Source organism: Oryx dammah, unplaced genomic scaffold (genome assembly GCF_014754425.2).
Source record: "Oryx dammah isolate SB20612 unplaced genomic scaffold, SCBI_Odam_1.1 HiC_scaffold_11, whole genome shotgun sequence".
NCBI classification, from domain to species: domain Eukaryota; kingdom Metazoa; phylum Chordata; class Mammalia; order Artiodactyla; family Bovidae; genus Oryx; species Oryx dammah.
This window is the reverse complement of record NW_024070195.1, coordinates 12,455,647-12,477,255: the sequence shown is the minus strand read 5'-3', so window position 1 is coordinate 12,477,255 and position 21,609 is coordinate 12,455,647. Positions and strand designations below refer to the sequence as shown.

Here is a 21,609-nt window from a genome sequence, read left to right as displayed (position 1 = left end):
TGATAGAATTACATACCATATAAATCATAGTTCAGCTCCTTAACTTTGTACACAATCAAAACATTTACCGAAGTTAGTCTAATGGTTTGTTAGTTTGAAAACTATTTCCTTTTCAGAGATTTTACTGGATGCAGAGGTTTTTTTTTTAATGCAAAATTGAATGATAAAAAAATTCATGTGTGGTTGATGATAAGGATTCAATTTGCTTTTAAATTTATACTCAGGGTTGAAATATGTGAAAATTGTCATCTAAACAATGCTTTCTAAGTGGGGGAGAAATCCCATATTGATTATTTTTCAAAGGATATATATATATGTCAATTAAAAAAATTCAAATATGAAAATTGATTTTGAAGTATTTAACCACAAGCAATATGATTGCAGCATGTTTCTTTCTTTTTTTTCTGATGCTCTTTTTGTTGGCTATTTTATAATCATTAAAAATACTGAATGACTGGATAGATTCTGTTAAGCCAAGGAAGAAACTTATTATGCCCACACTGTGTTTTTGAGCAAATATAAGAGTTTATTGCTTCAGGCAGTGGAGTAAATTTGGCTCTGATCTTTGTGAAGTAGAGCATATATTATTAGATCATGTAATCAAGATGCTGAGTTTGCCTTGTTTTTTTTTTTCTTTCATTACTTCCTTCTGATGTATCGCTGCTGTGTGGACAACCCTCTCTACTTCTGCTGCTGAAATTTTTTGTTTCCATCATTCAGGAAACCTCCCAAGGTAAGCACCTGCACGGAATTTGGTATGCATGCTGGCCAAGTGTGCCAAAATTTCGAATTTCATCTATCACAGTGACCCCTCTGAAACACCTCTGCTTTTGAGAAGACAGCTCAGCATTCTAATGTAAAACTTAAACCATGAACAGTTAATGTTGGTAATGTTGGTCCTCTACATCTTATAAAGCACTTTCATACGTTATTTCATCCTTGGAACTAATGCATGGGTTTTCAGAACAAACCTATCTGGCTGTTGTTTATATTTTGTTGATGATGACATGAGGCCCAGAGAGAGGAAATAACATAACAATAATTCACAGATAGGGTAATGGAGAGTGAAAGTGAAAGTTGCTCAGTAGTGTCTGACTCTTTGCCACCCATGGACTACAGTCCATGGACTTCTCCAGGCCAGAATACTGGAGTGGGTAGCCTTTCCCTTCTCCAAGGGAAATCTTCCTAACCCAGGGATCGAACCCAGGTCTCCTGTGTTGCAGGCGAATTCTTTACCAGTTGAGCCCCAAAGGAAACTCAAGAATACTGGAGCGGGTAGCCTATCCCTTCTCCAGCAGATCTTCCCAACCCAGGAATTGAACCGGGGTCTCCTGTGTTGCAGGCAGATTCTTTACCAACTGAGCTATGAAGGAAGCCTTCATAGGGTAATGCAGAACTATATAATATCACCACCTAGAAAATGAGAAGACAAAAATGGTAACATCATGGTAGGTTGGTAACTGGGTTATTGACTGGACAAACTATCTTTTCTGTGTCCTACTAAGAATCATTGATATCATCAGAAAAATTCTCCAAACTTTTAGAGTTTCAGATTTCTGCCAACTTTATGTGCCCCTTTGGAGTTTCTAGCCAATTGCAAAGTCCACTAATTAGAACTAGCTCCCATGCTTCGGCCAGCCTTTGTTGGCATGTGTGCCAGTGAGAAGCCTAAGAATTACAGAGTAGGTAGAAAAAGAAGACAATGAGAAGCACGACATCATCTGAATGATCAACTCTTGAATGAGTGAAGGCTGATTTCTATTACCGGTCAGTATTTTATTGGTTATCTAAGGGACACTTAGTACTAAAAGGAAGGACAAATGCAACCAGCCTCTGACCAGTGATACTGGTTTGGTTTTTGAGATGGGATCAAGTCAGGCTACACCCACATATATTATATGGTCAGAATCTAAGACACGTTGGGTAAAGGGAAGAAATCCAGGATAGATTAGACCTACTTATCCCTGGGATTGGCTTCCCTGGTGGCTCAGAGGTTAAAGCGTCTGCCTCCAATGCGGGAGACCTGGGTTCGATTCCTGAGTTGGGAAGATCCCCTGGAGAAGGAAATGGCAATCCCCTCCAGTATTCCTGCCTGGAGAATCCCATGGATGGAGAAGCCTAGTAGGTTACCGTCCACGGGGTCGCAAAGAGTTGGACACGACTGAGCGACTTCACCTTCACCTTATCTCTGGGATTATGAAGGAAAATCTAACTTAGCTTTTGGAGTATTGAGACCTCCCTAAAATGCTAAATGTTATCCTTTATATTTATTGATGGTAGTATGGCAATTGTCCTTGGCCTTAAGAATTTCAGCCCCAGTAAGGAAGCCGTGCATTGAACAAATAATATGAAATCTTTTAAGAAAGAGGCAGTGTATGATGTTTAGAAATATAAGCACTCGCCTCCTGGCCAAATCTGAGGGATTAGAAGGTTATTCCTGAGCGATCATTGACGTGGTGGGTGTGATCAGTCATTTCCTAGTCTTTTGCAACCCCTTGGACTGTAGCCCTCCAGGCTCCTCTGTTATGGGATTTCCCAGACAAGAATGCTGAAGTGGATTGCCATTTCCTACTCCAGGGGGTTTTTCCAACCCAGGGATTGAACCCACATCTCTTGCATTGACAGGCATCTCTTGCATTGACAGGCGGGTACTTTACCATGCCACCTGGGAAGCCCCTACTGATGTGCAAAAGTGTAACCAAAAATGTCTCTGCTATTCAGAAAGATGTGAGCTCCCCTTAAGTAGCTCTTTCTTCCCTTGCTGTTGGTTCCTAAAGGTTTCAGAACAGACAGCCAACCTTGTGATGTATTTAATTCTCTCCTTACAGAAAAAGGCACTAAAGTCCTGAGCAGTTCCACATAGGGTTGCTTAATGAAGGAGAAGCAGTGAAATGAAAAAGAGGCACAAAACCACATTTTTAAAAAATCACTAATTGCTTTATATACAGAAATGTTCTGGTTACTTTCTGCTGCTGCTGCTAAGTCGCTTCAGTCGTGTCTGACTCTGGGTGACCCCAGAGACGGCAGCCCACCAGGCTCCCCTGTCCCTGGGATTCTCCAGGCAAGAACACTGGAGTGGGTTGCCATTTCCTTCTTCAGTGCAGTAAAGTGAAAAGTGAAAGGGAAGTCGCTCTGTCGTGTCCAACTCTTGGCCACCCCATGGACTGAAGCCCCCCAGGCTCCTCCGTCCATGGGATTTTCCAGGCAGGAGTGCTGGAGTTGGGTGCCATCGCCTTCTACCTGGTATATGATAGTTTCGTGCTTTCACTAGGTATTCTAGTAATAGTTCCTATGAAGTGTCATGAAATTCCCAAGATTAAATGAATGGCATTAAATGTAAATATATATATACATGCAAGCACACACACACACATATGTGCATGTGTGTGTGTGTGTGTATGTGCATGCACATGCCGTAAGGCACATCTAGAAAGTATGAAGATCATCTTAAATTCAAATAAATAACATAGCAACCTGAAATTTTTTAAAAAGATGCTATGATAGATAAGGTCTTTTCATGCAGAAACTGTGACTATTGAAAGCAAATGGGAAACATATTTTTAGTGATGATTATATAAGCATGAACTTTTACTTATTTCAGACAATGAGATTTTGATATGCATAATTAGTAAAAGCATCAAAGAAGACAAGTTGGTTTCATTTAACAAATATTCTGGGCAGGGGCCAAGTGCTGCGTGAACCAGACCAGATCCTAGCATTCTAATGGGGTTGGAATACAGAACATATGCATAGTGTAACATAAAAGCAAGAGGAAACTATCTGTCAGACACATAGGATGGAAAGTCCTGTTCTGACTTCTGCAGAACTGACAGCTAAGACCCGGCAAAATATTAAAAACCTATACTTGAACCTGTACGTGGCATCTACACGATGACTGTTGAATGAATGAAGAAAAAAAAGAAAGACCTCTGGTACCGGAAGGACACTTCACCAGTTTAGTAGAAAGAAGGTTCAAGTTTAGCTAAATTATGTGTTCCCTTCACTGGTGGACAGAACCACTTTGCTAAAGACTAAGCCAGAGAATAGGTGGGGAAACAATGGAAATGGTGACAGATTTTATTTTGGGGGGCTCCAAAATCACTGCAGATGGTGGCTGCAGCCATGAAATTAAAAGATGCTTGCTCCTTGGGAAAAAAGTTATGACCAACTTAGACATCATATTAAAAAGCAGAGACATTACTTTGCCAACAAAGGTCTATCTAGTCAAAGCTATGTTTTTTTCCCATAGTCCTGTATGGATGTGAGAGTTAGACTATAAAGAAAGCTGAGTGCCAAAGAACTGATGCTTTAGAACTTTGGTGTTGGAGAAGGCTCTTGAGAGTCCCTTGGACAGCAAGGAGATCCCACCAATCCATCCTGAAGGAGATCAATCCTGAATATTCATTGGAAGGACTGATGCGGAAGCTGAAACTCCAATACTTTGGCCACCTGATGCGAAGAACTGACTCATTAGTAAAGACCCCGATGCTGGGAAAGATTGAAGAGAGGAGGAGAAGCGGGTGACAGAGGATGAGATGGTTGGATGGCATCACCGACTCAATGGGCATAAGTTTGAGTAAACTCCAGGAGTTGGCAATGGACAGGGAGGCCTGGCGTGCTGCAGTCCATGGGGTCGCACAGAGTTGGACAAGACTGAACGACTGAACTGAACTGAGCCAGAGAAAACACTCTGTCCTAGTTCCGTTCTCAAGGAGACCCAAGTGCCCAGCTGGGTCATAATCCTGATCCTCTTCCGTGGCCTGTCCCCAGAGGAAAAGTGCCCATTGGACCTTATAAATCTCACCAGCAATTTGGATTTTCTTGTCATTACACTAATTTGTGTCTTCCTGAGTAATATCTGCCTTTTCCCGTAGTCTGTGTTCAGATGATTATTGAAATCATGCCTAATGATGATGGTAAATAATAATCACTTCCCTATTGTATTTTCTGTTTGTATTATGTGTGAGGATTTTGCACATTTTACTTAAGAATATTCTAAGGTAGAGGTGTGATTAGGAGAAAGGAGGGGCTGTCTCTTGGAATATTTGGTTGAGTTATCACTTTTCCTACCCAACTGCTATACCGGAAAGAAGTCTCACAGTCTTCTTATCTATCTTTGGAACTGTACTCTTAGAATGCTATGCTATTTTCATTGTTTCTATTAATAGTAGCTGTCTTTAATTCAGCACTTACAATATGCCAGATCCACTTTAAATCCAAATTAAAATTTAATGCAAACTTGGATGCCTTCAGAGAAATAGGGGCAAAATCAGTGGTTGCCAGGAGGAGTGAGAGGAGAGGAGAGATGAATAAATAAGTGAAGTACAGAATTTTTAGAGCAGTGAAACTGTTCTGTATGCTGCTATAAAGGTAGATATATGACATTATGCGTTTATCAAAACTCATGGGACTGTATAGCTCAAAAGAGTGAACCTTGATGTATGGAGTTTAGTTGTTAATAATGTATTGATATTGGTTTATTGATTATAATAAATATAGCATAACTAATACAAGTTATTAGTAATGACAGAAACTGCTGAGGGGGTGTTTGTGAAGAGGGGGAGTATGGCAACTCTTTGCACTAGCTGATCAGTTTTTCTGTAAACCTAAAACTGCTTTAAAAAATAAAGTGTTAATTATGAAAAACTAGATGTACTTGGTATTCACAGAATAAAATAGAAAAAACTATGTGGAAAGCATTTGACAAAGTTCAACTCTTGTTTATTTTATAAACTTGCAGCAGGTTGTAGTAGATAGAAACCTCCTCAAGGTGGTAATGGGCATGCATTAAACATATACAGCTGTCATCATATTTAATAGTAAAAGACTGAACACTTTCCATCCAAGATGCAAAATAGGTGAGGATTTAGCCACTTCTCTTCAGCATTGACTGGACTTCTTAGCCACTGTAATTAGGCAAGAAAGAGAAAAGAAATTCAGATCAGAATGGAGGAAGCAAAAGCATCTTTATTTGTAGACAATAAGGTCATGTATTTGATAAACATTAAAGAATCTCTGAATAAGCTTCTAGAACTTACAAGTGGCAGGGTGGCAGGAAAAAGGTCAAAATACAGATTGTACCTCTTTAAAATAGCATGCGCAATTAGAAAATAACAATGAACAGCAACCCAATAATTTATAGTAGCTTCAGAAACATTAGATATTTAGGGATATACTTAGTTGAAAATGAACAATACCTTTTTATTAGCATCTCAGATATAGTTGATCATTGGATTGCAGGCAGATGTGCCAAGAGATGGAGAAAATATCAACTGTATTCAGAGAATGACATCGCATAGAGTTGGACTGCTGGTCCCTGGAAGGGAATCCTGGGTGACACACCTAGAAGGAGGTTGAGGAACTTCGCTAACGGTCTACTGGTTAGGACTCTGAGCTTTCACTGCCAAGGGCATGATTTCAATCCCTGATCAGGGAATTAAGATCCCACAAGCTGTGTGACATGGCCAAAAAAAAAAAAAAAGAGGAGGAGGTTGAAACCAAATCCTACTGTGGAGGGCCTTGATACCAGGATTGCATCTCGATACATTCCGTGTCTCTGTTTTGAACAAAACAGTGGCCTGATTCAAACTGCCTTTCAGGTTAATCTGAAAGCAGAGCTTAAAATAAATTGGGTTTGGTCAGTGGGTGGGAAAAGGATGGTATTCAATGAAATGAGCCAGGAACGAGGTAAATTCATTACCTCTTTTTCAATACAATGAGAGATAATGAGGGCCTACATTGGTGCGGTGCCATGAGAGAAGAGGAAGGGAAGAAATCAAAACATTGATTGCAGAGCTAAAGTGTCCAGGACTTGGATGCTGATAGCACGCGGGAGAAGACAGTGCCACAAGAGGAGGCAGAGATGAGTTTGAAGCCGAGTAACTGAAAATTCAGCAGGAACTGAAGAAGAAAGACCTGGTTTGGAGCAAGGCAAAGTGAAAGAGCACAGTTTTAGAATGAATTGAATTAGAAATGATGGCAAAGCATCTGAGAGACGCCTAGAGGTAATTCACAGTTTGTAGTCTGCCCTAGAAACGTCGGGTACATCCTGATGGGAAGGAGATAGGAGGTAAAGGAAGAGCGATTGATTATCTTGTCAAGGAAGAAAGGATTAAGTAGGATAGAAGAGGTGAGAAAATAGGGGTGAGCAGGGACCCATCCTGTTTTGGGGAATGGATGGGGAAGAGTCAGTGAAAACTCAGAAGAGAAACCAGGTACCCCAGTGCTGCTGCTGCTCATGATGACACCGAGGACACTTACACTATTCTCGCCAAATTGTGTTTCTTTTGTTCTTAAAAGTTATTTTTTCTAGTGTTGTATTAGGACAAGGAAAAAATATTCTTCTGGTTGAACTGGAGAGTAAGATTGAACATTTTTTTCAAATTGCACGTGCATGTACAATAGAAAGAGAAATTTCCACAAATTTATCCTTGTGTAAATTGTTTTGTACTACTTATTTGGATTTTCTTTTTGGTGTTACATTTTGTAAATTTGTACTCCAGAGTAGAGAAACATTTACTTCAGCATGGGCCTAGTGCATACCATTTAATCCTTTCACCAGTAGCATATCATGCAGTGTTTATTAGAGCACGTTCTGCTGCTGCTAAGTCGCTTCAGTTGTGTCCAACTCTGTGTGACCCCATAGACGGCAGCCCACCAGGCTCCCCCGTCCCTGAGATTCTCCAGGCAAGAACACTGGAGTGGGTTGCCATTTCCTTCTCCAATGCATGAAAGTGAAAAGTGAAAGGGAAGTCGCTCAGTCGTGTCCGACTCTTGGCGACCCCATGGACTGCAGCCCACCAGGCTTCTCCATCCATGGGATTTTCCAGGCAAGAGTACTGGAGTGGGGTGCCATTGCCTTCTACTTCCCTTAAAAAGAAAAACACGCTTTTAGACAAACATAGAGACCTGCTTTATGCCTCCTCATTAGTTTAAAATAAAGAGCCTTTGTCTCAGAATTTTCAGAGTTGAGATAGGTGTGTTTTTCCTTATTGTGTGTGTGTGAAGATCTCTGTCTAGATATGTGTTATGCACGCTCTATTGATGGAAACCAGGAAAATGTCCCAGTCATAGGAGCTTTGCCTTTCAAAGCCCAGTTCCAGGTCTCCCTGACGGCCCTCAGAATGTCAGACATGTTCTCAGACACTTCGCTTTTCATGCCTCTGTCATCTCTGGCACAAGTATCTTACTTTCCCAGGGAGCTACACTGAAACACATGCAGAGAAAAACAAATGAATTCTTCCTCCTTTTTCTGTTTTCTTCTTCACCCTTTAGTATTTGTTGAGGATTATCCGTGTGCCAAGTGAGCTCTTTGGAGCTGGAAGAAATGTCTGAACTGAGCCCATTCAGAGTCTGAGACTAAGGAGATGGAGGCTTAAGGAGTGAATTGGCCCAGATCATCCAGTGAGAGAGCTTTGGGCTGCAATTCTAGGCCTTCTGATTGCTGCTACTGTCTTGTAAAGTGGTTTTTCTGGTTTTTGGGTTTTATGGAGTGAAAAAAACAGGAAAGAGTAAGAAGGAAGAGTCTGAAGCAGAAGTAAATATCTGCAAGATCACTTTGTTTACAATCACATTCTTCTTTACACTGTTTGCTCATTTTTAAAGCCATGATCATCATTTTAGGATTTCTATAAGTTAATGTAAGAGTCATTTGAACAATTTGATCTTACTAATTAAACTCACTTTGAAGTGAAAATGTTAGTAGCTCAGCTGTGTCTGACTCTGTGTGACCCTATGGACTATATCCCGCCAGACTCCTCCATCCATGGGATTCTCCAGGCAAGAATACTGGAGTGGGTTGCCATGCTCTTCTCCAGGGGATCTTCCTGTTTTTTTTATTTACAAGCCCTGTTAGGAACTATTGAATTTAAGGGTGTTTAATTCCTCTTCCCCCGCCCCCCTTCAAATTATACAAGTTTGTTGGAAAAATCTTGAACAGGAGAAAATGACAGCATAACAAAATAAAATTGTTACTTTTTGGAGGCAGTATCCTTTCAAGGGTCATACTGCTGTACCAAAAAACCTGACTTTACCAAAAAAGGCTCAGAAATAAGGAGGGAGAAATCACTTTATACAGTTTATGCCATCTGAAGTGCAGTTTCATTCAGACTCATTTTACAGTCTGTGACCACCATCATTTTCATCATTCACTTTGTGCATTTCTGAAGACTGGGTGGTGGCCTGAAATGAGGTGAGTTCTAGCCCTGTTCTGTCCAGTACAGCAGCCGCTTAGCCACAGGTAGCATTTGCACATGTGCTATGTGGCTGGTCAAAACTGAGATTTTTGTGAGTGTAAAAATACACACCAGACGTCAAAGACTTGGTATGAGGGAAGAAGTAAATATTTTTAAAAGTGTATTAGGTTAAATTAAAACATTATTTAAATTGTTTTATCGCTTGACTTTTGAGTGTGCCTACAGACGCCAATTTAAATTACATTTGTAGCTTGGATCATATTTCTGTTTCAGACCAAACATATAGCTGAATATGGAACTTCTTTTTAGCATCCATCCTGAGGTTTTTGCTCAGTTTCTCTTACCCTGTTAAATGCAGCCACTCTGCTGTCACCCCTTACATTTCTGCCTTTATATCTGAGCCCATGAGTACTGCAGCTGCATGAATTGAATGGCAGCATAGCCCTACCCCACTGCATTTTTTCCTAGGAGGCATTTTTACTTTATTCATTCAAATGTCCTTTATTAATGACTATAATTAAGAACATTTGTGGAAAGTACAGTGTGAAGAATTTGTGGGGCTCAAGAGGCGATTTAGCTAGTGGTTCCTGCTCTCTGGAACTCACAGTATGGTGAGGAAGATTAAACATGTACAGCGTGGGAAGTGGTGGAAAACAGATCATGGTAAACATCATCATGTCGACATGGCATGAATGTAGGGCTTTAGTTCTTTTTGGTCTGGCTCGGTTCTCCAATAGTGCGGTGACACATGAACACATTCGGCACACCGCGTTTCTCATAGTCATTGTACTCTTTCAAACGAACAGAGTTGAAGTAACCACCAACAGGACATGGGCTCGCCGGTATTTATAAAACCGGAGAAATGGGGTTTGTGGAGAGATCTCAGGTGCAGTTCCAGGGTCGACAGCAGCCAGAACAAGCTGTGAGTAGCAAGCAGCTCAGTCTGCAGATGTGAACAGTGGGTGAATTGTACCCGGAGAGGAGGATGGCAGGATCGTGTGAGCACAGAGAGACACACTCCTTCGTGCAAAGCCCAGCCAGCCCACATAGAGTGGACTTTTTTCCCCCATGGGAAGCGCTTTTCATTCTGGACTTGGGGGCTAGGAAGTACACAGTGAGGCTTGTGTTGATCCTTTTGACAAGGAACTCGGTGAACTGTAGCAGCTCTCTTCTCAAGGCCGTATGAACCTTCTTTGCCTTTTCCTTTTTCTTTATTTGACTCAGCAAATACAGAGCACTTATCTACTGTGTCTGTGCCTGTAAGGATTAAAGAAATGAATTAGCACAGTACCCTGGCTCAGGAAACCTCCAAGCTTGATGAGAAAGTAACACGCTTAGGATGGTGCCTGCTACATAATAAACACTCTGTAAATGGAAACTGTGCTGTTCTGTTAACTGGGAGAGAAGCCCGTCCGTAGAGACTGTCAAAACGGATAGCAGTAGCTGCCGTAGACTTGAGTTTTACTGTGCGCCATGCATTGTATTGGTAGACACTTTGCTTAAATGCCCACAGCCCTCATTTAATATAAAATGTGTGCTTATTCCGGTGGACTGTGTATTCGAGAGGTGAAGCTATTGACTGAAAGAGCTCAGAGGAGGGAAGTCGAGGACACACTGGAGGAGGTAACCTTTGGGCAGGTCTTGAAGAATGGCCAGGGGGTGAAGAGAGCCAAGGCGTTGTCAGAGGGGAGATTTTCTTAGACTTCCACATTTTCTCTTCTCCTTTTTTCCCCTGGACTTCCCACTGTGCTTATCCCCCCAGAGGATTTCTTGGTCATTGGTGGAAGCTCTCAGATCTGGAGAGATGCCTGACTCTTGACATAATCTGTAGGTGAATAGGGGAACTTGCTCCTATGTTTTGGGAAAGGGGTGGGAATGCAGTAAACACACAGATCATGTCTATAGGGTAACATTGGTCTTGTCACTTTCACAGTCAAGTGGGAACGGACTTTGACCAAGTACTGTTGGGTAATCTACTACCCTACTCGCCAGTGTGGCCTGTTTTATTTAAGCAGCTGTCATGTGTGACAACACAGATTTACGAGATCATTTTTAAGTGAATGGTCATTCACTGTGAAGTTGCTTTAAAAAGTAAATTCTCAGAGTATTTTTGTTTGGTGGGATTGTGGGCAGTAAAATCGTTAGGAAAACCAAGGTCTTGACCTCTCAGAATTAGTAATGTAGAAGAACAAAGGGACTCTCCTATACGTGTTAACACCTACAGTCTGGCCAGAGAGGTATGAAATTCAGAGTAAGAAGAAATAGTGTCCTTAAGAAAGGTTTCATAAGGGAGTGACATTTGAGATGATGCTAAAATAATTTAATAAGGAGAAATTAGAAAGGGAGTATGCTTTGATGCATTTTGCAAAAACTTTGATGTGTATGGAGGTGTTTCTTTGCCTAAGATTAAATTATCTTGAGAAAAGTATTGGGTTAATCACTTTCTGCCTGGAGAGGAGTTGAAAAGTACAAAAATTATTTTGGGGAAAAAAAACATGCTTTTTAGTTTTCAAGAATTCTTTTGTTTTGTCTTTATAACTAGACCAAAAGCGACTAGAGGACAGAAACACATGCCTAACGTGTCTTTGAGTTCCCTGTAGTACCTCAAACCGAGAGCAGTGGCAGTTAGCCATTGGTTGAATGCTTTCTGGATCACCTGTTTTATAATTGGAGAAAGTGTGCAATTAGTGAAAGTGTGCAAGTAGAAAGAGGTATGCAGTTGAAAATACCTTTACATTTGGTATTTATGGATCAGAAAAATGATTACAGGTCACATTTCATAGAACCCTGATGCCCTCTCTTTCTTCAAGGAACATAAAAGATGCGTTTTTTCTTTTTTTAAAATGGCAATTTGAATTTTGCTGACATGCCAGTGAAATGAGACTTTTTAATAAGAGTGGAGTTTCTCTGTGGTGCATCCTGCCTCTGCGTCCTAAGGCACGTTTGCCTCAGAGTGTGTATCATTGAAAACAGCTTGTAATCACTTTACAGGATGTTCAGTGGTTCACAGAGATGCAAAGTGAACATTTTTAGAAGTGTGCTGAAAGTGGGGCCAATGTGTCCATCAAGCAGAGAATTAAAAGCTGGTCTGAGTTTTACGAGCTGGAAACTAAGAGGAGGGAGTGGGATTCCAAGCAGGTGGAGCCCCATTTCATTGAAAACAGTGAAGACAGTGGTTTTCAGATTTTAAAAACAACTGGGGAGCATCTGTACCTTTGGTTCCTTTTCTAGTTGAAGGCTCTTGGAAAATGTGGGTTGCTTTACCAGAAAAGTTCACAGTGTTGATTGGCATTGGTGAAATATGAAAATTATACTTGGTTTATACAGATTTGATTTTTTGGGGAGAGGTCAGTTGTATGCATTAAAAAGTCCCCCATCTCCTATACTCAAGATGCCAGTGACTTCATAATGAATAGATAAAATAAATATTTAGGAATTCTAGTGAAATTAGTTAGAAGTCTTGAATAAATATATTTCTCTAGTATAATGTGCTGGCTTCAGAAAAAATGATTTATTTCCTTGTTATTTGAAGCGGTTAGTTTCCAAAGAATAACTCTCAGGAAAATAGTTTAGTTATCTCTTTTGAAATGTCAGTGATTTTTTTTTGAACTTTTAATTTTATCCTGGGGTATAGTCGATTAACAACGTGATAGTTTCGGGTGAACAGTGAACAGTGTGAACTCAGCCATACGTGCATATCCATCCGTCCTCTTCTAAACCCCTCTCCCATCCAGGCTGCCACATAACAATGAGCAGAGTTCCTTGTGCTATATAGTAGGACCTTGTTGGTTATCCTCTTTAAATATAGCAGTGTGTACATGACCATCCCAAACTCCCTAACTATCCCTTCCCATTGGCAACTGGAAATGTCAATGATTTCTGTATGAGAAAATCAAAATTTCTTTAAGACCTAAGAAAACCAAGTCCTCTTTCGTTACAAACCTTTGTGATTAAGTTAAATAATTAATTTTTTTTAAGCCAGGAAAAGAAAGATAATTGTTTGTGAATACTAGTTTATTTATAGTACTAACAAGATAGCAGGGGAAATGATCATGCTACCTAAGATAAATTATTTTAAACTTTACACACTATTTTCATAAGTCATACCAAATAATTACTCTCACAACAAATAATTATACTTGATGTGGTCATACTAGTTTATGCTTGTGAACCCTGGAATGATGGTGCCGGAGAGGACTCATCTAGTGACCAAATCTGTATTTGACCTTTAAAGGCAACAAGTTCCCCAGAAACCTGCATCTGAAAGTAATGAAACATCTAAAAATCTGTCTTGCAGTTTGAACTTCTACTTTTTCCTAAAAGTTCCTCATGTCCATTCCATGTTCTTGTCTGCATTTCAACTTCTTCTCCTGGTATGTTTATTTATTGAGAAAATATTACGTACAGTGACTGCTCTGTATGAGATATGACCCAGACACTAGCATAAGACAAAGCCCCTGGCCCCAACAGGTTTGCTTTTAAGTGGAGCTGAGACCCACACAAGAAGAACTAAGCCGTGAAACAGGACCACATAGGAGCTAGAGCCACGGGAGACGTAGAGTGCTATGGAATTTCATAGAAGGGTTGGCGGGGGAATCACTGGCAGCCTTTGTTAAAGAGAAAAATGACAGCAAAAATCTTTCCAGTTGCTTTGAGTTTTTAGGGAAATCCTTCAGATTTCTGGGCTTAACTTTCTTATGATAAATGTTGAGTAGAATCATAACCCATACTCCGTGACTGGCTTGAGGCGTGCCTATTCTAAAATGCTTGTGATCACAGGTTTTGAAATTTGAGACATAATTCAGTCTAGGGAGAGGCCAGTATTTGGCAGGCAATGAACAAGTGTGTCTGCCAGTACTATCAGAGCCCTTTGAGAAAATGTTTTTAACATTTGTCTGAATTTGGGAGTGGGGGCAAGCGCCTAAAATGAAAATTTCATCTTCCTTTTTATGATCAAAACCAACTTTAGACTCTTAACTAGTTTGTTAGAAATGAAAGTTGGCACAGAATTTGGAATGATTATTATTAAGGGTAGACCCCCAGTTTTGGAGTGGATTTCATTTTATTTCAAGTGACATTACTGTGAATATAGATCTATAGCTTTCTAATCTTGTATGCAGAATAGCAAACTGTTATCAGTAAGTTTCTGGTAGGTGGGAAAAATTAGCATACAGGAGATAAATTGTGATTTCACTCTGTAGCAGCTACTAAGAGGAATTCATTGGAGTCTCGAGGGAAACAGTACCTAAAAATTGGAAAGGAGCCCCTGTTGGCCATTTAAAGTCAGGAGAATTGACTTAAGTCAAAAGGAAAGGAAAATACCCTGGAATTGAAAGTTAAGTGTTATAAAGATGCCATCAAAGGGAGGTTGTGGAATCTCCTTTTCTGGAAATGTTTAAAAACAAGACAGATCTTCATCTCTCAGGAGAAGTGTTGAAATTCTGTCCTGCCTTGAGGCAGGAAGATTAACTGGATTATGCCTGTGTGGTCTCTCAAGTCTTTGGAAGGGCCCTAGAATGCAGTAAATATTTCACACTCTGTTGGCTGGAATTGTTGTTTCATAGCTGTTCATTTTAACCTTGGTTATTATGAGACCAGAGTGAATGTTTGTATACATAACAAAATTGAATTTGGATTTGAAGTTGATGATATAAGTTGTGTGTGGACCTGAATCCATTTAAAAACACTGATGTACAGGTGGTGCAGAAACTATTCAGAGTGTAACTTAAGTCTTTTAGAGATGTGGAAGATACCTGCTTTCTTCCAAGGTCTCAATGCCAGTAATCATTTAATAAATAATTATGAAGCAACTACTGTGGACACTGCATGATACAAATAAGAATTAGGCATGGTTCCTGCTTTCAAGGACCTTTGTCCAACAGTGGAGGTAAAACCTATGCACAGATCATATACATGGTAAGTGAAAAAATAATTGTGATAGGAGTCACAAAAATAGGGTTTAACAGTGTTGTGAGAGTTCAGAGAAGAGACAGCTGATCCCTTTGGGTTTAACCAAAGAATGCTTCCTGGAGGAAAAATATATTGGCATGGGCCTTAAGGAGTATGAAGCATTTTGAAGAGTGGAAACAAAGCAAATGACAGGGGTGGAATTGTACCTAGTAACTCCGAGGTACGGACAAGTTCAGCTGAAGCATATGACTTAGGCTGAAAAGTTCCCTTAGGGTCAGTTTCTAGGGCCAGGTCAGAGTGTTTGTTTCTGATTGCCCAGTGTTTACAATCCCTTGGAAATGATTAAATGTTCAAGAGTCTCTGTCCACAGGAGGATTGAATTTTACTATTGGAGTTGCATGGGGGAGCAGGAAAGGCTGGGACAAGGAGCCAAGAAAACAGCTGCTGAGTCACCTGAGTCAGTTAGCTTGAGGCATAGGAGGCTGATGCTGAGAAACACTAGCTTCAGGGCACGTTAATGGCTGTTACTCAAGAGAGGGTCGCTGGGCTTCCTGCGTGGCTCAGTGGTAAAGAATCTGCCTGCCAAGCAGGAGACACAGGTTCCATCCTTAGGTCAGAAAGGTCCCCTGGAGAAAGAAATGGCAACCCACTCCAGTCCTCTTGCCTGGGAAATCCCATGGACAGAGGAGCCTGGCAGGCTATAGGCCATGGGGTTGCAAAGAGTTGGACATGACTTAGCGACTAAACAACAAAAAATGGTCTCCTCATCAAAAGAAATTGGAGAAATAAAGTTACACAACCAAATGGGTTTATGTATGGATACCAAGGGGGAAAGGGGAGATGGAAAGAATTGGGATTGATATTTAATACATATACACTGTTGATACTATCTGAAAAATAGATAACTAATGTACTGTACAGAACAGGAAATTCTACCTAAAGTGCTGTGGTGACCTGAATGGGAAGGACAGTCCAGAAGGGAGGGGATATATGTCCCCATACATGTCTCCATATATGTATGGCTGATTCATTTTGCTGTACAGTAGAAACACAACATGGTAAAGCAACTATACTCCAATAAAAATGAATTTTTTAAAAATGGGTTTATTTGCTGAAGACTTTTCAGCACCTTTAATATTGAGAATTGTATAGAAAATCTTAAACAGGGAAAATATATACCATTTCCAACGTGGTGTAATCTTTATTTCGTGGACTGTCTCAGGAAACTGCTGACCCTTGGTGCGTACTTTGGGGAGCATTACCCTGTGCATGTGGTAAAGATGGCTGGAGCATGAGTGGTGGTCATATGCATGGAAAACAGTGGTTAGAGGTGTGTCCTTATGGAGCAGGGAAGCCTGGAGTGCTGCAGTCCACAGGGTCGCAAAGAGCTGGACACGACTGAGCGACTGAACTGAACAGATAGAGCAGCATCAACCATTCCTAGCACATAGTAGGCATTCAGTAACTATACAGAAATCTAAAGCATGCAAGAGTGAATTGATATATTAACAATACTTGGCCCAGGATTGGGAGTCTAAGATTTCTGGAAATGTGGGAAGTTTTGACAAACCTTTAGCTATACTAGAAATGATAGGGTCATGGAAAGTTAGGTGGGACTGATTTCAGTGAAAGTTGATCACTTTAGTATTTCTTGTGAAGCCATGAAAGGTCCACCATGGAAGGTCTACCTGGTCCACCATTTCAGCATCTGCTGAAACTGCAGACTTGGGAGAGAAGCCATTGTCTTTTCTCACTAAATGTATAATTTAAAATATTTTGACTAAGAGGTCTGTTTGTTTGAATATGGAGTAAGTAGCAATTTTCATATACAATTTACTCTAATACAAGAAAATAACCTTGTATTTCTTGTAATACAAGAAAACAGCCAGTTTAGTCTGAAAGAAACTTCAGGGTTAATAAAGCGTCAGACTTCCGGTTTTTGGTTTTTTGTTCTTTTAAATCAGACAGAAGCAGGCCTCCTCATCAGTGAATTTTTTTCCAGTCTGATTTACTTGTGGAAATTAATAAGTTTTTAACTTTAATATTCTGTTCTTTCATCCAGGTATTTGCATTTGATTATTGCTTTTGGTCCATGGATGAATCTAACACTACGAAATATGCTGGTAAGTCGATTGTCTCTCTGTACTTGATGCTGGGCCTCTGGCCTCTTCTTCCGTTACGTCAGTTTTCTTTAATTATTCCAGAGTTCTGTTTTTTCCATAAAATTTGCACTCATTCTTTCCAATTCTAGCATGTGGGCATTGAAACTAGTAAGATTTGGTTTCAGGATATGGCTCAGCCATGTACTTGCTAAGAAACTGAAGACAGGTTCCCCCTCCCTGCCCCCAAGCTCCTTAAGCTTCAGGTTCTTCACCTGTAAAGGGGGTATGAAGTATCTTTAGAGGTGTTGCAAGGATTAGAGATAACAGGGAAACACCTCGAGCTGTATTGTGGTTATCACACAAAAAGGAGGTTGAATGTGTCCTGTCTTCCCTCATCTCTGACTTAGAGAGGACGCTCTGCTCATTTAAACAAGCAAAGCACAGCTGCTGTTGGTTTTCAGGATCCTCTCAAGTCCTGAGTGTTCTAGAGTAGTCAGTGGTGATGTGAACTCAAGCTCTTCTTTCTTCAGGGAAACATGGCCTCCTGGCCCCACATTTTGCTACTGTTCCTTCCTTTTGAGGCATTTTTCCCCTACTTTGTTAAATACAAATGACTGCTATTAATAATTTTATTATTTGTGATCACAGGTGAATCTTCACCTTTCCTAGGAGTTAAAATAAGCTCAAGAGGGAAGCACTTGTTTTACTGGAGGAGGTCTTCATTCCTCTCCTTCTGACTCTGACCCCTTTTCTTAAATACATCGTCTTAATGAGCATTTTCTCCTTACTTCTACTTATGAAAATCTCAGCTGGGACTTACTTCCCTGGTGGTCCAGTGGCTAAGACTCCAAGCTCCCAATGCAGGGGGTCCAGGTTCCATCCTTGGTCAGGAAACTAGATCCCACATGCTGTAACTAAGAGTCCACATGGCTAACTAAGACTTGGTGCAGCTAAATAAATACACATGTACATACATAAATAGTAAAAAAAAAAAAAAAAGAATCTCAGTTGACTGATTTTTCCATTTATTGAACGAAAGGGCAAGAGGATGATGGAGAGGCTGTAGATCTTAAAAGATTAGAAGGCAAGGGAAGTCATCTGCTTGTAGGAAATTTTGTTTCTTGATAACCTTTTCCTTGCCACATAAAGAAAATTTGCTGAGAAAGTATTTGATATATAGCTTTTTCAAAAGTTAATCTTGAAGTTGGAAAATTCCTTCCGGGGCTCACACTGGGTAAATAAGCCTTCTTTCCAAACATCATTCCTGCAACTTCAGCAGTGTATTTTATTAATGTGAATAAATAATTTTTTAATGTTGGCTGTAATTAATTTGTCTTTTTATTAGTCCTTTGGGATGCTAGATAATATATTCTACAGAGTCTGCCTTGACTGTTAGCGCTGTGTGTATTTTCATTCTGGATGTGTGCTTTTGGATTTAAATAAAACACTTCGTACTGTGACAGAAGCAAATGAGGACAAATGCTATGGCTATACAAAGCACAGTCTCTCATTCTGTTCAATTGATATTATTCCGAATGTAGTCCGATATAGCTCCCTGGATTAAAACTCTTACGAAATTCTCAAATACTTTAGAGGACTCCTCATCACTTATAGATAAAATCTATACTCCTTGGATGACATTTAAGGTCCTTTATTATTAATATATAACCCCATCTACCTTCCCTACCTGCTGCTCCCTGTCTCCGTACCATCCATTCTGTGCTCCAGCCCGGTGTGATTGTTCTTCTTATTTAACCCAGGAAGCCAGAAAGATTCAGAATAGTTCCTTATTCATTAAACCCCTACTGTGTGTGCAGCCAAGGAAGCCCCTGAGAAATTAAAACCTAAGTTGGAAAGCAGAAGAATGCAAACAAACAAAATCTCCAAGCATTTGGAGATAATATTTAAGCTCAAAATTTTACAGGTTTTAAGTACTATAGAAAACCCAAGGAGAGGCAAAATCTGAAAAGACTGAAGTTGCCTGGGAGGAAATCATAGAGGAAGTGGGACTGTAACTGAACATAAAAGTTTAGCATAGGTTTAACCAAAGGGCAGTATGGAAGGCAGGCTTCCCAGGTGGCTCAGTAGTAAAGAATCCACCTGCTGGTGCAGGAGATGGCAGGAGATGTGAGTTCAATCCCTGGGTGGGTGGGGAAGATCCCCTGGAGGTGGAAATGGCCACCCACTCCAGTATTCTTGCCTGGAGAATTCCATGGACAGAGGAGGCTGGCAGGGTACAGTCCATAGGGTTGCAAAGAGTTGGGCAGGAATGAGCTTACGCACAGTATGGAGGGCATCCAGACGAGAGGAAGCGTATGGTGTCAAGGAAAGCATGTGGACTCTGAAGTCCGCTCTGGTTTAAGTCTCAGGACGCTTGCTTTGATTCTCTTAGACAATTTAATCTCTCTGAGCTATAGTTTCTTTTCTGTAAAATGGGAAGCATGTCAATTATAGTACTTAGATGTTGTTATGAGGGTTCCGTAGGTAACTGCATGAGCTGGCCAGTGAAAGGTGCCCGCAAATACTTCATTTGGCTTTTTCATGAGTGAGGGTGCAGAAGTGGAAGTGAGCATGGTGTGTAACACCGGTCCAAGCAGAAGATGTATCTTACGGGGAGCCAGTGAGAGACTTACTTGTATATGTTGAGTGAGGCCAGATAACAGGAAATTTTAAAAATCTAGGCTAAGAACGGTTTAAAAAAAAAAAGAGAGAGACTGTTGGAGTGACGTGGTTAATAAATGTTTTAGGAAGATTGTTTTTCTCCTCCTTTTCCACATCTCTACAATCATGTCCTCCATTAACTACCCGTAGAGACCATCCTGGTGTTCTGCAATGTATCACTTATGCCTCTGAATGTAAACTTTTTTCTTACTGGAAAAACTTTATTAAGTACAGATGATAAAATTCAAATGTGAAAGTCAAGATTTCTGTAGCTTTTCACTACATATAGTATGTTGATGAATATATAAATAGATAAAAATGCTTTCTAAACATACTGATAGCCTAAACTTTACTAAATCTTTGTTTGCATGATCACAGTAAATTCCATGTTCCAATTAGCCTGAAATAGGATTTTCTTGATTGATAGAGTAGCATCTATTTACAAAGTGTGGGGAGAAAGTTTCTTATTCTTTAGACATTCCTGTTGTGCAAATGCTGTGACCACCTCAGCAGTAAAATTCTTGCTCACCACTCTCTTAGGTTTTTTGATACTCATTGCAAATAATCTGCCTACTAAATATATTGCTAGTAGATTAGTTGAGTGGTTTCTGTACTAATTTTACCTTTTTTTTAATTCAATATTTATTTTTAAAATTTATTTATTTTTAATTGGAAGATATTGCTTTACAATATCGTATTGGTTTCCACCATATAGTCGTTTTATTTTATATTGAATTATAGTTTGATTTCTTTTCTGTTTAGTTAAAAAAAACGCAATTCCGTCTTAATTGTGAATGGAAACATTAAGATAGAAGCATTCATTCTCTGATTGGGCATAGAGGAAACGGAGAAGGGGAAGCACATAGTTCCTGAAACCGACCTATTTGCCAGGCTCAATAAAGAATGGCATCATTGATACTGAATCAGAGCTCTTGAGGCAGCTCTCAAAACTCAGGGGGCAGAAAGGAGGTGGGAGGGAGCGAGATGAGTGCCTGGACTGAAAGAGCAAAGGGAGGCTCTTGATTTCATGGGGTGTGTCAATGTTCAATTCTAAGTTATGGTTTATGTTACTCTATTTATTAAAGGCTACTACACCAAGGAAGAGCTTCCACTCTCAGGCTGATGTAGAAATCCGTAATTCTGTAGTAGGTTTAAGGGCACAGCACTGGGTTGGGTGGAGTGGTGGAAGCATGTGTGGGTTCCAATCCCGCCTCCAGCACCTTTTTATCTGTGTCGGGTCAGGCGAGTTCTGTTTCCTCTTAGGTTACATAATTATATTAATCCTGCTCCCATAGGTTGATTTGAGAACTGAATGACCTGTTCATGTAAAGTACCTTAAACCATAGGGAAAGCTCACTTAATATTTATCATCATTTTTATCACTGTCTCGCTGTAGTAGTAGTAAGGATAGTAGCATCAGTCCTTTGGAGAGAAAATGCATTGTACGTGCTGGTATCTATGAGACCTGGTTTTGCCACAAACTGCTAAACTTTGGGAGTGTCTTTTTCTTCATCTGTAGAGGGAGGATCTATGGCCTAGAATGGTCTCAGATCTCCTCCAGCTCTCGGATTAAACATGAATCAGACATTTTATGCTGGCCGCACAGCTGTTGCAGTGGACTTTTCAGAGGCAAATCAAAGGCTTGTTTGTTAAGCCGTTTGAATTGCATTGAATCATGCTTTGAGACATTGCACATTTTAATTATATTATCGCTTATTACTACCTTTTGGTTAGTGAGTCAT

The 21,609-nt window shown here is 40.2% G+C and overlaps 1 protein-coding gene across 11 annotated transcripts in view; it reads left to right on the top strand.

The window, feature by feature from the left end:
* The window catches only part of KIF13A (kinesin family member 13A), a 197,354-nt gene that overhangs the window by 80,951 nt on the left and 94,794 nt on the right, over positions 1–21,609 (top strand). For all 11 annotated transcript variants that reach the window (XM_040249332.1, XM_040249327.1, XM_040249331.1 and 8 more), the window contains exons 3-4: positions 721–733; positions 17,167–17,227. In XM_040249332.1, coding sequence (XP_040105266.1) covers positions 721–733; positions 17,167–17,227 — 74 coding nt within the window. The remainder of the gene's footprint in view (positions 1–720; positions 734–17,166; positions 17,228–21,609) is intronic.